This window comes from Zalophus californianus, chromosome 4 (assembly GCF_009762305.2).
Source record: "Zalophus californianus isolate mZalCal1 chromosome 4, mZalCal1.pri.v2, whole genome shotgun sequence".
NCBI classification, from domain to species: domain Eukaryota; kingdom Metazoa; phylum Chordata; class Mammalia; order Carnivora; family Otariidae; genus Zalophus; species Zalophus californianus.
This window is the reverse complement of record NC_045598.1, coordinates 14,251,635-14,273,855: the sequence shown is the minus strand read 5'-3', so window position 1 is coordinate 14,273,855 and position 22,221 is coordinate 14,251,635. Positions and strand designations below refer to the sequence as shown.

General features: G+C 43.7%; 1 protein-coding gene across 1 annotated transcript in view; it reads right to left on the bottom strand.

Moving 5' to 3' along the window:
- Positions 1-21,912, bottom strand: part of MICOS10 (mitochondrial contact site and cristae organizing system subunit 10) — a 30,856-nt gene extending 8,944 nt beyond the window's left edge. The window contains exon 1 of the mRNA XM_027582393.1: positions 21,766-21,912. Coding sequence (XP_027438194.1) covers positions 21,766-21,829 — 64 coding nt within the window. The 5' untranslated portion in view covers positions 21,830-21,912. The remainder of the gene's footprint in view (positions 1-21,765) is intronic.
- Positions 21,913-22,221: the final 309 nt, after the last annotated feature.

Sequence of the window (22,221 nt, the reverse complement as noted above, 5' to 3'; positions counted from 1 at the left end):
CTGCTCAGCAGGGAGCCCGATGCGGGACTTGATCCCGGGACTCCAGGATCATGACCTGAGCCGAAGGCAGTCGCTCAACCAACTGAGCCACCCAGGCGCCCTATCAATAACTTATTATACAATAATTAAGCTCTCCTTCCAGTTTACATTTAACATTTTATTTTTATTTATTTTTGATTTATCATTTTTATTGTTTTTAATTTTAATTCCAGTATAGTTGACAATGCTATATTAGTTTCAGGTGCACAATATAGTGATTCGACAGTTTTCTACATTAGTCAGTGCTCATCATGAGAAGCAGACTTCCATTTCACACGTTAAACGAAGCTCCTACATTCAATAAGCCTAATGTATAGTTATCAATGCTAAAATCTGACCTCTATCTAAAAATTAAGTAAACCTGCAAAGCAACTCCACTTTAATTTCTATAACTTACCTCAAAATGTAGGAGCAAAAATTTAAGTATCATTGCAACTGGCAGTTTAGTGAATATGAGAAGCTTCAGTAATTCCAAGCAAGTTTTTCGGATCCCTAGAAGCCACATGCCAAGCAACTTTATTTGTAAATGTCTGAAAGAAAACACAAAGGTTCCAAAGCAAGGAGGGCTTTGGTCTCCCGCTGAGTGGCACGGCAAGAGGACTGGTGCCATCAGACATGGGCCTACGTCAACCACTGTTTGGCAGCTAGCTCCCTAACCTCGCGTCCTATACTAACGTCACCTGGCCCCAACCCACTGGGCTATAAAGTAAAAACAATCTCACAGGGTTGCTGTTTCCGGAAAATGTAAGGTATCTGGCAGTGTCTGGGACGGAACTCAACAAGTGGTAGTAAGTTCTGTTACTTCTCTAATAAAACTCAAAATAGATCAAAAGTGTCATGTAATAGTTAACCCTCTATCAAAATACAACCCACTGGCTTGCCTAGGATCACACTGTGGGTAAGCCACGGCTGAAAGTCACAATCTTCCCCCATCCCAACTCTGCGTGGGTATCAGCAATTTTTTATAGGAACACCTCAGGTTTTGACAGACATTTTTTTTTTTTAAATAGGGGATTCCTTCAGACTCATGGCTAACTAGAACATTTTGCTTAAAATATGATAAAAATTTTCCTAGAGCTATCTGGTGTTTCATAAAGCTCCAGTTATGCTTTGAACATGGATTAGTATCAAACTGATCTATTTATGATGGGCACGCTTTCCTGTTCAATCATGTTTCGATCAATGTTATTACAATCATCAAATGCATTTGTTATGACAGAACAAACAAGAATGTGCTTTTATAGAGAAGTACCCTTGGGACTGAGTTTAGTGAGAATTACATTTCCAAGAAACATTCCTGATTTATGAAAGATGCTCAGGGCCCAATTTATGAGGGAAAAAAAAAAAAAGTTTTAAGTCAGCTCCAAACTGTGTTACTTAATGCTCTGAGGCAAAGACAGACTGTCCCAGGTGTCCACGTGTAAATGCCAAGTCGTGTGAATTAACCAAGAAAGTGGGCCAGACCAAAGACCCAGAGATGGTAAATTCAGTCTGCGTTAACTAGCCTCTCAAAAGTCAACATCGCGGGCGCCTGGGCGCCTGGGTGGCTCAGTCGTTAAGCGTCTGCCTTCGGCTCAGGTCATGATCCCAGGGTCCTGGGATCGAGCCCCGCATCGGGCTCCCTGCTCCACGGGAAGCCTGCTTCTCCCTCTCCCACTCCCCCTGCTTGTGTTCCTGCTCTTGCTATCTCTGTCAAATAAATAAAATCTTTAAAAAAAAAAAAGTCAACATCGCTGCAGGGTAGATAGGCAGCAGACTAAGAAGGTGGCTTTTGTACAAGGCCTCCACCTTCCGTTAGCTATCCAGACTAGACGGAGGCTGGAACATCGGCAGGAATTTCTCGGGTGGACATCAATTCCCGGGATCCTGATCAGAACAAGCAAGCCAGTCAGCAGAAAGCAGTAAAGATAGGGAAGGTAAATGTGGAAGTCATTACCGGGGTGCTCGGCTTCAAGTAAAGCCAAACTCACTGAAAGGGTCCTTCTAAATGAGTGCGTGTGGCACATGATCCAACCTCGGAATTCTGACAGCCATACAACTTTCCAAGAATGCACAAAGGAAGAAACAGGTTTGGTACACATTTTACTAACATATAATTAGCTAATAAATTCACATGTGGGCATAGCATGCAGGAAAATGAGAAAATGCTCTGAACACTTAAGGGAGACTGAAAAAATGCACAATTACTAAGTTTTAATAAACACAGTAAAAGACAATGCATTACACTTATTTGGGGGGAGGGTGCTTTGGAGGTACTAACATTTACAAAGTGTCAGGCACTTATATTGTTTCTATGTATTATTTCATTTGATCCACAGAACCACCTTGTAAGATGTACTATGATCCTGTCTCCCAGGAGAGGAAACAGTTTACTGGAACTGACTTACCCAAGTACACACAACTAAAAAAGTAGCATTCAAAGCCAGGCTGTCTGACTCCACAAAGTCATGGCTCTTTCCTATACACAGGGGTCAACTTCATGGAAGGTTGAGCAGAACAGCAGGGCCGCTGGTCTAATGCTACATGTAACAGCCAAGTGTTTTCTGCATTGTGGCAGGTAGTTTCTGACTATGTTACTCTTCAGTCCCTCAAGAAAACAACAGAAACCACAGATGTTTGACTTTTCAAGAGTGGTAACAAAAACCTGAAATTACTCAGAATCAATGAGAAAGAGTCCACAACTCAAGGTGGGAAGTACTGCCCTCTGTGCACTGGCTGGAGATCAGATGAATCCAAATGGGATGAGAGCTGATAAAATGAATCCAAATTCCAACCAAACTGCTCAAAAGGGTATCTTCCAGTGAGTCCCTTCCCTCCCAAAACCCCCATCCCTCTAGCCCGTCCCCATCAATACAGTAACTGGACTCTTACCTTTGGGAAAGGAAATATAAGAATCGGGGATTCAGGATGCCCGACATGTACCATTACAGAGATTATGTTGTCATCTACTCCTGATTCAAATGAAAAATTCAATGGAGAAACAAAAACCAATAATTTCTTTTCCTTACACATCTACTTGAGCTACATTTATGAGCATTTATTAAGTAGAAGGCACAGGTGTTTCTTTTTCGAAGGTGGGAATTGTTACATGGAGGTCTATTTCAGTGATAAGGTTGTGTGGACTTGGGGCTAAGACAGGTTAAAACACAAAGGAGAATACCGGTTAGGTTACTTATTAGTTGTGTGTCTCAGGCCTTGGGCAAATGACAGAACTTCTCCCACCATCTGTTTCCTCGTGTAGAAATCAGGCACACTAACAGTACCTGTCCCCGACTGGGAAACAGTGAGGATGACACCGCAGAATATGTGTAAAAAGCCTGGAAGAACAGCTCGCCACACACAGTAACTGTCATTCCCTTCCTTCCCAACCAGCCAAACCATCCTGGCGGGTTAGAGAAGGGAGCGGGGAGAAGGTGGTGAGATTGTTCAAGAACAAATCAAAAGTTCAAATATTTACTGAGTGCTGAAGGACACGGGTCAGAAATAAGTAAGACAGAGTCTCTTCCCTGGGGAGCTTGTGATCAGGGAAGGAGAGTAAGTCAGGTATCCAGAAAACTGGGAGGGAACATGTTCTGCTGGTCGGAGGCAGAGGGTGGGAGGAACACACTTAGCTGGGGAGATTTTTTAAAATACTCAAGAAAGAGGTGTCATTTGAGTTGTCTTAAAGAGTAGGACATTTAACAGCCGAGTCTGTACAGAGGGGCACACGCTCCACCCAAGGCTGTGCAGGGAAACTTGGGCGGCAGAGGCGGGTGGGGGCAGCCTGCCTGAAGCCTGAGGCCTGTCCTGGACAGCAGGAGATAAGGCTAGAAAAGGGTCAGGGCCATTCTGAGGGCCCCAAAACATCACGGCACTTAATCTAGCAGGCAAGAGGCTGCCTAAAGAGTTTTTAAAAATATGTAACATGACTGAAGCTGTGCTTTAGTAAGACTCATCTAAGGGTGTGTAGGACCACTTGGAAAGGCAGAGACATTTTGCTGGCAGAATTTACAGGCTTAACAACTGATTAAGTGTGTGTATGTGGGTCTGGGGTTTGGGGGCTGCGGTGGGGCAGGCTGTCAAAGAAAATGCTGAGAACTGCTATCTGGATTAACTAGAAAAACAGGGGTACCATTTATAACATTCATCAAATAACCTTTTAAATACCAAATGCCCTTTATCTAAAATATAACTGGGTTTATAAAACTGCAACATCTAGGGGCGCCTGGGTGGCTCCATCAGTTGAGCGTCAAACTCTTTGATTTCGGCTCAGGTCATGATCTCGGGGTCGTGGGATTGAGCCCAAGGTTGGGCTCTGCGCTCAGCATGGACTCTGCTTCTCCCTCTCCCTCTGCTCCCCGCCCCCACTCATGCTCTCTGTCTAAATCAAATAAATAAAATCCTTAAAAAAAAGGGGGAACATCTACAATGTTTTCGGGAACACTATATAACATTAAAAGCATTCACTAAGCACTTAAGCTTCAGGAGCGCATTATCTCATTTAATCCTCATGACAGGGGCACCTGGGTGGCTCAGTTGGTTAAGCATCTGCCTTTGGCTCGGGTCGTGATTCTAGGGTCCCGGGATCAAGCCCCACGTCGGGCTCCCTGCTCAGCGGGGAGCCTGCTTCTCCCTCTCCCTCTGCCCCTCCCCATGTTCACTCTCTCTCCTGCTCTCTCTCTCAAATAAATAAACAAAATCTTTTTTAAAAAATCCTCACGATAAACTTCTTTTATTAGCCCCATCTTACAGGCCAAGAAAGGGAGACACAGAAAGGGTAAGTAACTTGTCCCAGGTCACACATCTGGGATCTGAACCCAGGCAGCCTGACTCCAGAGGCCTGGTCCTTGACTGCCCCTCACAGATACACAAAGCTATTATCATAATTTTGACTCCCTAAAGTAAATGAAATAGCTTTCCAAATTTGTCCTGGCCAACACTATGTGTGAGCATTGCCTTAATCATACTCACTGAGCACCTACTGTGTGCTGGCTGCCACGCCAGGCCCTGCCATTGGTAAGCTCACGGTCCAGTGCTGGAGCCAGCTGTAATTAGAAACTCGAGGTGCAAGGTACAATGACAGAAGCAGGTACAACGCACAAAAAGCACTGAGGAATCCTCCCAAACCATTCTGGGGGGCAGAGAAGGGGTAAGGGAGCTCCTTGTTGCCAAATTATCCAGTGTGAGGTCGACAGAGCAAGTCTTTCATGCCACACTAAGACCCCTTGGCCTCTACTGTTAGCAGGAGGGAAGCAATAAAGAGGATTAAGCAGGGGAAACAACATATCCAAAGAGCACCTGACAACGGGCCTGCTCTGCAGCAATGGGGACAGAGGTGAAGAGGCCCCCATCAGAGATGGGGGTACCGCGAGGAGAAAGCCATCACAGCAGCCCAAGTGGGACACAGGCCCGACCACAGACTCTCCTCTGCCCATCTGACTGGAAAATGGTATCCTACATACCGTGGCCTTTGCCTCCCCTGTCCCCCCGGCTAGGCAGAACTGAAAGGGACAGTACTGGAGGTGAGCAGCACAGCTTACAGCGGGACTCTGGTTAGGGCTGAGGAACTTCTGAGCAGTGAGAGTGACCACACTCAGTCATGACTCTTAATAAATAAGGGATCCTTAAGACATAGTCATGGACGGGGCGCCTGGGTGGCTCAGTCGTTAGGCGTCTGCCTTTGGCTCAGGTCATGATCCCAGAGTCCTGGGATTGAGCCCCGTACCGGGCTCTCTGCTCTGTAGGAGGCCTGCTTCTCCCTCTCCCACTTCCCCTGCTTGTGTTCCCTCTCTCGCTGTGTCTCTCTCTGTCAAATAAATAAATAAATAAAAATTTAAAAAAAAAAGACAGTCATGGACAAAGGTAAACAGAGATAGAAAAGGGGCTCAAATATTTGAAAAATATACCAATGGTTCTGCATTTAAGGTATTATTTGTGCAAATGGGGGATATCCCAAATCAGCATTTGCAAAGGTGTTGGAAGGATGCACCTGAATTTCAGGGCTCTCTGTGAGGAAGCAACTTTTTCTCTGCAACTCAAATCTGGCTCTAATAAGGGGCCTAAGACAGGCAACAGCAGTCAGCTGACTTTATATTCCAGTAGTAGTCCACAGTCTTTCTTAAAAGGCATCGTTATTCTACAAAGCCCCATAAATAAAACTCTCCAAATCACTGGACTTACATACATAAAGAAACCAAGAATTCAGGGCGCCTGGGCGGCTCAGTTGTTAAGCATCTGCCTTCGGCTCAGGTCACGATCCCAGAGTCCTGGGATCGACTCGGCAGGAAGCCTGCTTCTCCCTCTCACACTCCCCCTGCTTGTGTTCCCTCTCTCTCTCTCTCTCATCAAATTTAAAAACAAAACAAAACAAAAAACCAAGAATTCAATTTTCATAAACTGAGTAAAGAAAAAAAGTCTTCTAAAACGGAAGTTATGAGGAGCACCTGGGTGGCTCAGTTGGTTAAGCGACTGCCTTCGGCTCAGATCATGATCCTGGAGTCCTGGGATCAAGTCCCGCATCGGGCTCCCTGCTCAGCGAGGAGCCTGTTTCTCCCCCTAACCCTCCCCCCTCTCATGTACTCTCTCTCTCTCTCTCTCATTCTCACTCTCTCAAATAAATAAATCTTTAAAAAAAAAAAATCTCCAGGGCGCCTGGGTGGCTCAGTTGTTTAAGGGACTGCCTTCGGCTCAGGTCATGATCCTGGAGTCCCGGGATCGAGTCCCACATCGGGCTCCCTGCTCAGCGGGGAGTCTGCTTCTCCCTCTGGCCCTCTTCCCTCTCGTGCTCTCTCTCTCTCATTCTCTCTCTCAAATAAGTAAATAAAATCTTTAAAAAAAAAAAATCTCCAACTAATGGATTTCAATTTAATCATCTGAGATGATGCCAAGAAAGTAGCAGCCTTCTTAGGACTGCTTCCTAGTAAAAGGCGAATTATGTTGCTTAAATCATTCGCTTTAGTTAATCATTTAAAATCTATCAGACAGAAATTTCGAGTGGTTTACATGTGCAGGTTCTGACAATCAGAAACATTTGTTCTGACTCGTAAACATTTGTCAAAGTAAGTCTACAAATCTGTCAACAATTATGTCAGAGTGTTACAATAATTATAAATTATCCTAAGCATTCTAATGCAGCTTTAGGTTGGATCAAGAAACTTGACATAAACACACTGGATTTCAATTCCTCGCCATATACACTGTTAACTATTAATCAAATAGTTCTAAATTCTACCTGAAGATATCCGACTGAAACGACTTTGGAAAGTCTGTATAGTTTTTTTTTTCAAAAGCGCCGCAATCTGCCCGCTCTCCCAGCCGCGCCTCACCCCATTTTGCTCCTTGGCTCCCCATCATCACTCGTTAATATTGACTCATATCCTCATCCCATATCCTTCTCATATGCAGGCATGTGGTGTTTTTTTTTTAAGGCCCTAAAAATAATGGGCTATGCTTTCCTTAAAATCATTCTAATTATTCTGTTTGTTCCTTTTTTTAATTCATTTCTCACCTCGATTTCAGTTGCTGAAAAAGTATGTGCATACAGATATATGGATATATGAGCCATGTTGGGTGAGTTACTAGTATGAAAGGCTGTGGCAGGGGAGCCACAGAGAATAAGAAGCTTAGGGAAGTTACATAAGCCTGGGGCAAGGTTTCTCAACCTCGATTCCTGACATTTAGGGTGTACAATTCTTTGGTGCTGTTCTGTGCATTGTAGGATGTTTAACAGCATCCCTGTCCCCCACCTACCCGATGTCAGTAGCACTCCCACTCCCCTATACCCTATACGGCAACCACACAAGTCGCCATACATTGCCAAATGTCCCCAGGGGCAGGAGGTAGTGGTAAATCACTCCCAGTGGAGAACCACCGGTCTAGGGGTTTACAATTGATAAAGTGCTTTCGCATCCACTTAGATTATCTTATCCTGAGCCTCATCAAAACCATGTAGGGACTAGCACCCCACGTGTACAGATGAAGTGGGGCATCTGGCTGGGTCAGTAGGTAGAGCATATGACTCTTGACCTCAGGGTCCTGAGTTTGAGCCCCACATTGGGCGTGGAGCTTACTTTAAAAAAAAAAAAAGACAACCAATTTCCTACAGACTAGGAAATTGAGGCTCAGAGAGAGCCAGTAACTGTCCCAAGCCCATTCAGCTTTTCACTAGCCCACACTGCTTCTCCAGCTAAAGGCCTTCAGCTTCCTCACCCTTAAGTTTATGAATTCATGGGGGTTATTCGACTGGGGTCTTCCAAAGCAATGATGGGCCATCACATCCACCAAAAGCAAACCCATTAACAGGCCACCCAATGAGAAACTCCATGAACAGACACAAATATAACTTCAAAGTTGGCAAAAAGCTTAAAAAGATTTTCACTTTAAAGTACTAACCTGTTAAATAACAAAACTAGACCTAATATACTCATTTGAAGATTATTGATAATCCTCAACTACAAGAACCAAATGGACTCCATAAATAACTTAAAAAAAATTTTTTTAAGATTTTCTTTTTAAGTAACCTCTACACCCAACATGGGGCTCAAACTTACAACCCGGAGATCAAGAGTCTCACGCTCCACCAATTGAGCAGCCAGGCACCCCTAAATAACGTTTTTTTTTTAAACAGAAACTGTTCTTATGTGTTTATTTGCTTACATTATAAAACCAGCAAAGTTAATGATCCTCTCCACCTAGAATCATCATCACTCCCAAGAGATAATTTGGATTGTTTGTTTATCATCCCATTTATATAAATGGGATCACACATCATGCATGATGTTTTACAACTCGCTTTTCTCACTTTATAATTATCAAGGACACCATTCTCTAACAGTACATCTTTTTTTCTAAGATTTACTTATTTATTATTTGAGAGAGAGAGAGAGAGTGTGTGTGCACGTGAGAGAGATCATGAGCAGGGGAAGGAGCAGAGGGAAAGAGAAAGAGAGAGGGAGAATCCCAAGCAGATTCCCCACTGCGTGCAGAGCCCTATGAAGGCTTGATCCCATGACCCTGAGACCATGACCTAAGCCGAAATCAAGAGGCGGACACTTAACTGACTGAGCCACCCAGGCGCCCCGACAGCACGTCTTTTAAAAGCTTTTTACTGAAATACAACATATAGAGAGAAAGCCGCACAATTAGGTGTACCACAGGATGTATTTTCAGACCAAAAACACCCAAGGTACCAGCAGCCAGAGTAAGGCACAGAAGATTGCCAGCATCCTCAGAAGCCTGCCTTGGGCTCCCTTATTCAAAGCTCTCCACCCGAGGGCAATCATATTCTGACTTCTCTAAGTATAGAGTAGTTTTGCCTGTTTCTAAACTTCTATAAATGAAATCGCACAGTGAGTATGTTAGTCTAACACTGTGAACAGTTGTAGGTCATTCATTATCACTGCCAAAGAGTACTCCATCATATCAGTGCAATTTACTTATCCATTCTCTGCTGATGGGCATTTGGGGAGTTTCCAGTCGGGGCTATTATGAACAGTGTTCTATGAACATTCCAGTGAGAGTCATCTGGTGAACACATGAATGCATGTCTGCTGCGTAGACACCTAGGCATGAAATCGTTGTGTCACAGGGAATATACATATGGTTAGCTTTAGTAGATACCGCCAGTTTTCCAAAGTGGTTCACCGATTAATATTCCCACAGTCAGTCTGAGGCTTCTGGTTGCCTTTATCCTCACCAACACGGGGTATTTTTCATCTTTCTGGTTTTAAATAACTCTTCAAGGTATAATTTCTGTAGAATAAACTGCAGCCACTTGCAGTGTTTGACAAGTGTATATACCTGTGACGCCACCACTCCAATCGTGAGCCAGAACACGGCTGTCAGCCCTAGAAGTTTCCTTATGTCCCTTTGCAGTCCATGCTTCCCTCCACCCTTTGCCCCAGGCAACCACTTCTCTACTTTGTCATTACAGATTGGTTTGCATTTTCTAGAATTTTATATACAAATGGCATCATATAAATGGAATACAGTAGTGGCGCATGGCTGGCTCCATCGGTAGAGCATGCGACTCTTAATTTCAGGGTTGTGAGTTCAAGCCCCACATTGGGCGTGAAGTCTACTTAAAAACAAAACAAAACACATTTTTTTAATGAAATACAGTATACGCTCTTAGGTGTCTAGCTTGTTACTCAACGTAATGATTGTGAAATGCATAGATATTGTTGTATGTATTAGTATTTGCTCCTTTTATTAATGAATAATAGTCCACTTTATGGACAGTCTATATTGTTTATCCATTCACCTGTGGATGGACTTCTGGGTTCTTCCCAGTTTGGGGGCACTATGAGCAAAACTGCTATGAATATTCAAACATAAGACTTGATGTGAACAAATGTTTTCGTTTCTCTTGGGTATACCTACAAGTAGAATGACTAGATGGTATATTTATAAAAAAAATTACCGAACAGTTTTGTAAGTGGTTGTACTATTCTACAACCCCACCAACAGCTCCCCAGGACTCCAGCTGCTCCACATCCTAGTCAGACTTTAGTGTGGTCTTTTAACTGTTTAATGGGTGTGGAGGGGTATTTGCATTATGACTGAAATTTGCATTTCCCTAATGACCAATGATACTGAACATTCTTTCATGTGCTTCTTTGCCATTAGTATAATTTCTTTTGTGAAGAATCTTATCAAACATTTTACCCTTTTTTTTTTTTTAATTTTATTTATCTGAGAGAGAGAGAGAACACGAGCAGGGATAAGGGGTAGAGGGAGAGGGAGAAGCAGACTCCCCGCTGAGCTGCGAGCCAGACTCCGGCTCGATCCCAGGATCATGGGATCATGACCTGAGCTGAAGGCAAATGCTTAACCCACTGAGCCACCCAGGTGCCCTTACCCATTCTCTCAAATGGGTGGTTTGTCTTTTTACCATTAAATTTAAGAGTTCTGTTTTTTTAAAAGATTTTATTTATTTACCTGAGAGAGAAAGAGAGAGCGTGCATGAGAGAGCACAAGGGGGTTGAGGGGTGGGGGGAAAGGCAGAAGCAGAGGAAGAATGAGACTCCCCGCTGAGCAGGGAGCCTGACGCAGGGCTTGATCGCAGGATCCTGGGATCACAACCTGAGCGCAAGGCGTCTATGCTCAATGGACTGAGCCACCCAGGCTCCCCAAGAGGTCCTTATTTATTATGGAACAAGTCCTTTGTCAGATATATGTACTGCAAATATTTTCTCCCATTCTGTGGCTTGCCTTTTTGTGCTTTCAAAGAGCAGTTTTAGATTTTGATCAAATCCTGTATATCAATTTTTTTCTTTGTGACTTTTGTTGTGACCTAAGAAATCTTTTCTGAACTCAAAGGTCACAGAGATTTTTCTCCTATGTTTTCTTCTGGAGTTTTACAGTTTTAGCTTTTACATTTAGGTCTGTGATTCTTTTGAGTTAATTTTTTTTAAAGACTTTTAATTTTATTTATTTGAGAGAGAGAGAATGAGAGATAGAGAACACGAGAGGGAAGAGGGTCAGAGTGAGAAGCAGACTCCCCGCCGAGCAGGGAGCCCGACGTGGGACTCGATCCCAGGACTCCAGGATCATGACCTGAGCCGAAGGCAGTCGCTTAACCAACTGAGCCACCCAGGCACCCTCTTTTGAGTTAATTTTCATGCACGATAATGAAGTTCATTTTTTTCCTCTATATGGATACCCAGCTATTCTAGCACAATTTGTTGGAAAGATTTTCCATTCCCCGTTAAACTGCCTTGGCATCTTTAACTGACTATCGACTATTTCTGGACACTGATCTAGATGTGTTTCCCTTCTCCAATATCACTGTCTCATTTACTGTAGCTTTACAGTAAGTCTTGATGTCAGGTAATGTTACTTTTCCAACTTTATTTTTCATTTTAAAAACTGCTCTGGTGACTTTGGATTGTTTACACTCGAATACAGATTTAAAAAGCAGCTTCTCGAGGCGCCTGGGTGGCTCAGTTGGTTAAGTGACTGCCTTCGGCTCAGGTCATGATCTCAGGGCCCTGGGACTGAGCCCCGCGTCGGGCTCCCTGCTCGGCGGGAAGCCTGCTTCTCCCTTTCTCCCCCTGCTTGTGTTCCCTCTCTCGCTGTCTCTGTCAGATAAATAAAATCTTTAAAAATAAATAAATAAATAAAAAGCAGCTTCTCAATTTCTATAAAGATCTCTGAGCATTATTTTTCTTGCTAGAAAAAGAGAAAGAATATAAACTTCCTCACTAAGTTGCTAGGAGGGTAAAAGGGGATAATATGTTAGTATACCAAGTACGGTGGCAGATACCAGGCCTTCACTTAAAGTTAGCTTCCTCTCTCTTTCCCTCTCTTGGTCTTTAAGTAAACAAGATCCAATCTAGCAATGCCCTCACATTTTACTAGTGGGTCAATGGGCACAGTAAAAATATTACCACACCAAAAAGACTTTTATAAGTAAATATTTGTATTTTCACTTGGATTCAATACTGAAATGCACTTGCCAGAGAAAGCAATTCAGCATATTTGCTAATAAACTGTTTCAGGCCACATTTTAGGAAAGCATGAAACCACAGCTAGAACAAAAATTTAAATATGTTTGCAAGTTCCATATCGTGCCTAATTACATTATTCTATAATACTAACATAAAATTCTCCTCTAGCAAGATCACAATGTTCCATTATTCATATTGCTGCCGCAAATGGAAAAAGTATTTTTGGATACATATAACAAACAATCTATGGCTTCTAATTCAACAATTAACATACTACTTTGAAACCCAAAACCTATAAACGGCCAAAAACCTTTGAAGTATTTTAGTTTAGCCTAAGTGATATCACTCTATGAAATGGAGACAGATCAGTTTGCAAACTCAGGCTACCAAAAGGCAATTTTTGGTGAGCCACCAATACTTTGTGGTAACCCACATTTATCAGATGAACTGAAATTTAAAGACAAACAATAATTTGCTTTCTTTTTCCATGACCTTATTCAATGGCTTCTTTCCATATAGTATTTTTTTGACACAAAAATGGCCTTCAAAATTAATTTAACTACCCTTAATTGATTATTGGATGAATACACAAAATCTGCTGGTGAATTCTAAGGCAGGTCACCTGCTAAGTGATTTACCATCCTACTTTCTTAACAAGGAAGAAACAAGGCCAAACCCTTTCTTTTCATGAAAATGAATGCATGGCAAAGCAATTTCATCTCGGTTGAATGAGCTGCATATATGCAGCAACCTATCCCAAGACGTACCAGAAATTAATAAACTGCAAAGCGTTCCTTGGGCTCCCCTCCTGCCTCTCCTATTTGTCAAGGGCAACACCATTCTCCATTCATACAGACGTGGCATCATCCCGACTCCTCCCTCTCGGGAGCATTTCAAGCTCCGTCGGTAGGACTGCTGCACAGCGCCATGACGTACCTCTCCATTCCCCTCCTCTGTCCCCATCTTAGTTTTGGTTTCCTCTAATCAGATCACCTCATCTTCAGCATGAATTTGCAATAACATACTATCAATCTCCCTGCCTTCATCTTGGTCCTTTCTAATTCATTCTCCTCGTGCTAATTCAGTGATCTTTTTGAAGTCAGAAATCCAACCATGTCACTCTTCACCTTCACATCCCATGGTTTTTCTCAATGCTACCCAAAGAGTTGCCACACAACCCAGCAATTCCACCCCTAGATACATACATACCCAAGAGAAATGAAAACAGGCCTCCACATAAAAACTTGTATATTTGATCACAGCAGCATTATTCATAATAGCCAAAAAGTACAAACACCTGGGCGCCTGGGTGACTCAGTTGGTTACACGTCTACCTTCGGCTCAGGGCATGATCCTAGGGTCCTGGGCTCTGCCCTCCCCTCGCCCCCCCGCTCATGCTCTCTCACAAAAATAAATAAAATCTTAAAAAAAAAAACTACAAACAACCTAAATGTCCATCAACTAGTAGATGGATACACAAAATGTGGCGTATCCATATCATAGTAGTCTATGGTAAAAGAATAAATGGTATTAATACTAACAGTATTAATAAAATCATTAATATAAATAGCATTAAGAACTAATAAATAGTATTCTATTTGTTAATACATGTCAATACTACCCAAAACAATCTACAAATTCAGTGCAATCCTTATTAAAATCCCACGATAGGGGCGCCTGGGTGGCTCAGTTGGTTTAAGTGTCCGACTCTTGGTTTCAGCTCAGGTCATGATCTCAGCATCATAGGATCAAGTCCAGCATTGAGCTACCTAGGTCTACTTGGAATTCTCTCCCTCTCCCTCTCCCTCTGCCTCTCCCCTTGCTCTCTCTCTCTCTCTCTCTCTCTCAAATAAATAAATGACACATATATCTGACAAGGGGTTAATATCCAGAATATAGAGAGAACTCCTAAAATACAACCTAAAATAAACCAAGTCAAAAATGGACAAAGGACTTGAACAGACATTTCTCCAAAGAAGATAGACAAATGGCCAGTGAGCACATGAAAAGATGTCCAACATCACTAATCATTAGGGAAATGCAAATCGAAACTACAAAGAGATACTAGCTTCTACCCATTAGGGATGGCTACTATCAAAAAAAGGCAGGAAGGAAGTAACAATTGTTGGTGAGGATGTGAAATAATCCGGAGAGTCTCTGGTGCACTCCAGGTGGGAATGTAAAATGGTCCAGCTGCTGTGGAAAACAGTGTGGCAGAGCCTCAAAACGTTAAAAGTAGATTTACAATATGATCCAACAATGCCACTTCTGGGTATGTATCCAAAAGAACTGGAGGCAAGGTCTCCAAAAGACTGGTGTCTACCCACGTTCATAGCAGCATTATTTACAATAGTGTCCAACCATGCACAGGTGAATGAATAAGCAAAATATGTTACAAACACACATACACACACAATGGAATCTTATTCAGATTTAGTAAGGAGGAAATTCTGATGTATGCTACAACACTTACGAACCTCGAGGGCATTACCCAAAGTGAAATAAATCAGTTTCAAAAAGACAAGGACTGTAGGATTCTACTTCCAGGAGGTACTTAGAGAAGTCAAAAATCACAGAGACAGAAAGGAGATCAGAGGTTGCCAGGGGTGAGGGGGCGGGGCAGGAATGGGAAGTTAGTGTTAAATGGGTACAGAGTTTCAGTTTTACAACATGAAGAGTTACAGAGATGGATGGTGGCAGTAACTGCACATTACAGATGTACTCAGTATCATTTACCTGTACATTTTTAAATGGTTCAGATGGTAAATTGTTATGTGTATTTTATCACAAAAAAATTTGGGGAAAAAAGGGGGAAATACCCCATAAGATTATAAGGCTTAAATGTGATAATGTATATAAAATGGAAAATGCCAGTATCTGGTAGCACACACTAAGTGCTCGATAAATGGCAGCCACGATCAGCATTCCCTGCAGAAGCCAAAGCCTCTCTGTCCTCTGGGACACCGCCTGGACAGTTTCTAAGGCCTAGAATGCAGTCCTCTACCTGGTCCACCTACTAAATGCCTACATATTCTCCAAGGTGGAACTCCAATGTCACCACCTTCTTTGCACATTCCTCCAGAAGGTAAGCCCCTCCAGGGTAAGGCTGGTGCCAATTATCTGTGCACTGCACCCCCCAGGCTTTCCACAATGCCTGGCATTAAATTTGGGGGGGGGGGAGAGAGTATACATTAACGATTACTATTACATATATAAACTGGAATATTGATCATCAGGCTTCCATACTACCCACAGCAGCAAGATAAAAGCAAATGTGGTAATTATTTTAACTCAGGACTGCTATCTTTCATTCATATGCCTGCAGCTAATATTTATCAAGTACAGGTAATATCCTAATTGCTCTATAGAGAATATCTCATTTTGTCCTAACTTGTAACAACCCCCTGAGGAATATACTACCATACTATAAATGAGGAAACTGAGGCACAGAGAGGCGCTTCTTTCTTTCTTCCTTTTTCTTTCATTCACTCATTCATTCATTCACGTAAACTCTATGCCCAATGTGAGGCTCAAACTCAGGACCCCGAGATGAAGAGTCGCACACTCTACCAACTGAGCCAGGGAAAAGAAAAGGAAAGGACCGTGAATGTCCCAGAGTCCACTGAATGCATCACACAGTAGGGCTGCTTCCCAATGCTCACAGCTTGCACTTTTCCTTGTTACCAAGAAAATGAAAAATCCTGCTGTGCTGCATATAGGTGGCTTGCAGAGACAGCCTTTTTCAGGAAAGCACCACAGCCTTGGGCAAATCCTGCCCCAACCATGACATCTCCTTCCCCTCTTTTGGATCTCCTGGCCAATTCACAAGTTAGCAAGACCAGATATTCTGGACTCTGGCCTCCCAGTGGGAGCGAAATGCAGGGGAGAGGGACACAGTCCATTGTACAACTTTGCAAGTCACATTAGGGTCCCAGGACCTCTGTATGAATCCATGAAGTACTGGGATCAGATTTTCCTCCAAGCCTCCTCGGGCAAATGTGCAACCCTGAGGCCCTGGCCAATGTCATACAGACATCGACTTGGTCATGAGGTCACAGCCGGCCAGCACAGACATCCAGCGTTCAAGAGGGAGTTATAACAAAGCTCTGAGGACAATGGCAGTGCTTCCATGACCCGCACTTGCAGAGCTTAGAAATTCTCAAATCACAGGGAAGCACCTCCCAAAGTCTCATAGTGGGTTTTTCTCATCTCCTGGAATCTTATTTTCCCGGGAAACAGAAAACAGATATAACCGCCCATCCAGTCCAGAGTGACAAGCACAAGCTGAGGGCAACAGCTCTGTCCCAGAGCTTTTAAGCCCTCTATTTTGGCAAGACACCTTGCTTTCTATTCTCATTAACAAAAAGGTATAATTTATTCACGTGGGTACACACAAGACAAATTACTCCATATGTACAAGGAAAATGAACGGCACAGTCTGTGAACTGAGTGCAGAAAGAAAACCAGAGCATTCAATAAATCTGATAAAACTTAAAAATAAATCCATAAAATTAGCAAAAAACCATTAATGACGCATTCACATAAAAACTAAAGGAACATGCCATTCATAAAATGTAATATTCTTCACTCCTTTTTAATTTCCTGCAATAAGGCTTTGGCACTACCACTTAAACCAACATCACCCTCTACTTGTTTAAATACAAAAGTGCTCTCTGGTTCATGTTTCTTAGCTGACTACTCCCAAACATTTCTAATACTTTATTATGAAGATCTACTGACAATAATTTACATCCCCAGATGAAATAAAAAGTTGGTAAAAGCTCCAGGATTACAGGGACACATGATCAAACATGTGAACTGGCAGAAATTCACATGAAAGCTACCTGACTTGACTTTTAATTTAAATGCTAATTCATTCAGTTAATAAACACACACTGAAGAGCAAAATACCGGCAGAGAATGTAGTCTGCAAAATTCTCAGCGATATATGTCATTCATTTAACAGTAATTATGGTATGCCTCCTCTATGCCAGGGGTTAGGGGATCAACAGTGAATAAAAAAAGTCTCTGGGTCTCATGAGTTCACATTCTAGCCAGGACGGACAATCAAGTAAAGAAACTGCAGGGCGCCTGGGTGGCTCAGAGGGTTAAGTATCTGCCTTTGGCTCAGGCCATGATCCCGGGATCCTGGGATCGAGTCCCACATCCAGCTCCCTGCTCAGCAGGGAGCCTGTTTCTCCCTCTGCCTCTGCCCCTCTCTCTCTCTGACTCTCGTGAATAAATAATCTTAAAAAAAAAAAAGAAATCGCAAATTTCAGAGGGTGCCATGTGCTATTAAGAAAAATTAGTGATGTGATGGAGAATAAACAGAACACCTAAGAACTTATTCAATGCTAACAAGTTTATTTTAAAAAAAGATACATTAATCTCAAACTTTATGGAGGAACTAGGCAATGCATATGAGTAGCAGGAATAAGAACACAGGCCAAAGAGAAGGGTAAAAGTGTGGCGGGGCAGGGGGGAAGGAAAGGAAAGGCACAGGAGCTGAAAGAGAGAAACAGATGTGTAAGAACAATGGCCTATTGTGTCTATTACAGGGAGGCATGTGTTTTGTTTTGTTTTGTTTTGTTTGATTCATGGGCTCCATATATTAGGTCAAACCGTATTAGAAACCACCTATCCTACCATGCTCCTATTACACACAAAATAGATATTTTAAAACCAAAATTAATGAGGGAAATACAAATGCTTTTCTTATGACAGCGAAGGGCAGGGGAAAGGTACTTATGAATAAATGTAGTTCTTTCTACAGGATGAAATCACAGAATTTTCTGTTGAGACATTGCTCAAGCTTCAGAGCAAGCAAGCAAGAGATCCGTGAATAGCAGTTTTTTTAAAGAACAACTCTGAGTACAAGCTTATATGCTCTTTAACTCGGCTGTACTACATCTAGGTTAAACATGAGCAATGAAAATAGTCAGTTTTCAGCAAACCATTGTGAAAAGAACAAATACCCTTCAGGTTCAAGGCAGCCAACCACAGAGAAGCGCTCACAAAGGGAGCTGTCCATCCACCTTGGCTTCCCTTCAGTCTCTGTCAAGCCAGAGCATGAAATTACCAGTATGTAGCTGAAAGCCTGCGTTGGCCCCTCTTCCCCGCCTACATCTCCTACAAAACCTCTATCTTCTGGCGGGCGACCACTCTGAGTCTCCACCTCCATTCTCAAAAACCAGGGAGCAAGCAGCCCAAGAGGTCTGAAGAGTCCCATAACCTCACTGCCAATACGCTCACTGCTCATCTTCACAGTCTCAAAGACCTCTAAGACTACAGGCTCCCCAAGTAACACTTCTGTGCTTCAACGCTCTTATGCCCTTCTCTAAGTCCACTACTAAAGGGACAACGCCCTCCAAATCTGAACTCAGCTTGTCCCACAAAATTAAAACTCCCTACTCAACTTCATTTGCACTCTCAAACAATTCAGTCATGTAAGCAGAAAAGCAACCAAAATCATGATCACTGTTCTCATTGGTCTTCCTCCTGCCATCCCCCATGATCAGTTTCTAGTCTTTCCTCACTTTGTGTAAATGAGGTGCACGTACCCCCCTCCAGTTTTATGTCCAAGTTCCCTTCAGTGAATCACCCCTTAACCACATTGGAGTCATCTTTGTAAGAAACGGAATGATGCAAAGTTAACCAGTTGGAGAGAAAGATGAAGAAAATAGCATTTTCTGAGTTCCTACTATGAACTTGGCACTGTTCTAGCCTAGGAGGTGGGAATTACTATCTCCATTTTATAAATGGGGAACAAAGTTGGATGTTTCTCAAATACACCCATTCCTCTCTGGTCTAACAGAGCAGGCTTTCTTCACTTCACATTCACAGCACCACTGGCCTCCTCGACTCCTGACCTGTTCTGTATAAAACACTGCCAGAACAATCAAACCAAAATTCCATTTATATCACATCAATTCCCTGTTGAGGGAAGTGAAATGCCTTCTGCTTCTCTATTTGCCCACGGACTGGCCCACAAGTCAATAAATATCTGTTGCTTAAAACCATCCCATGATTCCCCACCAGCTTAGACCTAATGAGCCCAGGAAGCAGAAAGTAATAGGTCTTTAGGACCTATCCTAAAGACCAGCCATGTTGAATACGCACCATGAATTTGAAAAAGCCAAAAGCAACTCAAGAGCCATTAAGATAAAGTGGAATTTCTCTAAGACATTTTACAATTCTGACCCACCCAAACCAGCCTTCTTCAGGGAGTAAGGGCACTGGATTTAGAATGCCTGGGTTCTAACCCCTGCTCTTCCATTTCTAGCTTCTTAACCTCTCCATGCTTCAATCTCCTGCCCTACAAAAGTTCAACTGGGCCTCTGTTCCAGTTTTCCCACCCTCCCTGACTATCCAAGTCCAAGTCATTCTCCAAAGGTCAGATGAAGGCCCATTTTCCTTGCAAACTCTCACTGGATGACCTCCGCCCATCACCACACTGACTGGATTTTTAACAGCTCTACAATAGAAGGAGCCTGAATCACTCATTTCAACTTTTATCTGTAATCATGTATCGCTGTGCCTCATTTAATTATTTCCCCTGTGTATACCCCTCCCCCACCTTGTCCCACTCACAAATGACAGCCCCGCTACTCACTCCCTCAGGTGATCCTCGGTGGCACAATATTAATATCAACAATTATTATGACCACCATTTGCTGACTATGTAAGTGCCAAGCACTGTGCTCAGTCTCCTACGTATTTTACTATCCTTCAATCTTCCTAATCCTTTTAGGTAAATCTGTCTCTTTACCCCCTTTTTACAGTGACAGAAGAGAGCCCACCCAAAGCTACAAAGCTAGTGAGGACGGGGGTGAAGAGTGATGACTTCAAACTCAGCCGTCTGCCTCCCACTCTTAACTGCTGCCATCGTGTTCCTTAGTACTTACTAATATCGACATGTTAAATCTTCTCTCCTAAATGTGAGCTGTTTACAATAAGAAAAACTATTTCTTGGCTCACTTACAGAATAACCCATTCTTAATAAGTGATTCATACCCAAGCCTTTACTTAAACTCATAATCCTAACAACTTTATGAGATAATAATTACTACTGTCAATTTACAAATGAGGAAACAGAGGGAGGGGTTCAACAACTTGCCCCAAATCACACAGCCGGTAAATGAATTCAAGGGTGAAGGGACAGCTGTGATCAAGTAAGTACTCCTCTTATTAACTGCTTCTCAACAATTTTTATTAAACACAAGAAAATCGAGAAAGGGCCTGGGGATACAGCAGTGACACCAGAACGTCTCTCCGCTCTCATGGTGCTTAGAATCTTCATTCTTTTCCAACACCATCATTGAATGGGCACAATCCTAAATCCTCTTAAATACTCAAGTTTTCCATACAAAAATATCAAATTTGGTAAGAATTAGTATCAAAGAAAAAGCATGGGACTCAAAGCCAGAAAACCTGAGTTATATTTCCAACTCTGCCATTTATGAGCAACTGTCACTTATTCGGACCTGGACAAATCCGTTCACCTCTCAATTTCACGACCTGTATGAGATAATGTATTGAGTTGCACACCTAGCACAGTGTCTGGCACTTAGTATACGCTCAATAAATGAGCTTCCATCTTTCCCCTCCCCTCCGTGCAGTGACTTCATAATCTGTGTCGTCACTGAGCACGTGTTAAAAGGCTCCGCGGAGTTATACCAAGGACCAAAAAGTCTCCAGTCTCTTACTTCCCAGGGCAATTCTCATTCCAGATCACTATGTCTCCAATTTCCGGCCGCAGACTACTCTGATGCCAATAAATCGGATTACGACTCGGGAATGACAGCGACGCTCGTTAGGGCCTGGTAGTGTCTATAAAACGTTCCCCATGACCTTCTTTAGAAGGCATTCGTTTCAGCTGGCGAGCACTGTGACCCCTGGCCGGGCTCCACGCCCCGTGCGGGAAATGTGGCACCGGGGAGGAGAATGACCAGCCTCTGGCACGAGGTTGTGCCCTGCAGACCGCATTCTACTCGAGGAGCTCTGCACCTCTCCTGCCACCTGCCAGCCCAACCGCCCCCCCCCCCCGCCGGCCCCCGGAGCTGCGACTCCTCCCCTCCCACCTCGCACGGGGGCCCAGGCTCCTCCGGCCCCGTCCCCACCCCCGGCCGCCCAAGTGACCTCCCGCCGGGTTCGGGCAGCTTGCCCTGGCCCGAGGGGCTGGATCAGGGCGGTCGGCCTGACCTCCCCCGGAGCTTCCCTTGCGCCCGCCTGGTCAGCGGGGTCTGGAGCCGGCCGCTCGGGTCCCGGCGGGGCCGGCCAGGGGCGAAAGGCCCCTTACCTATCTTCACGACCGCATCCGCCAAGCACCGGTCCCACTTCCTGCCGAGCTCTGAATCCGACATGTTCCCCACCCGCAGCTCCCGCTTTCCTTAAGGTCGGGCCCCCGCTCCCACTCCAGGCAAGTATCGCGAGAGCCGGCCGCGGGTTCCAGTCCCGGAAGGCCGGCCCGGCCTGCCAGATATCGCGAGATGATCTGAATGCTTCCGCCTTTTCCTTTTTTTTTTTTTTTCTAGTTGGTCGTCAGGGTGACGGGTTGCCTGGAGGCCCGAGGTGACCCTGACCTTGGAGCCGCGCCTACCTGAGTGCTGCGAGGCTGACAGGCTTCCCGGGCGGCATCCAGAGCTCTGTCTGGAAGGCCTTGCCTCCGCACCAGCTCCCGACGTTGGCCCTGGAAATTCCCAGGGCAAGTGAGGGCACAGCTCTTGATTTATTCATTCATGTACTCACTTCACTG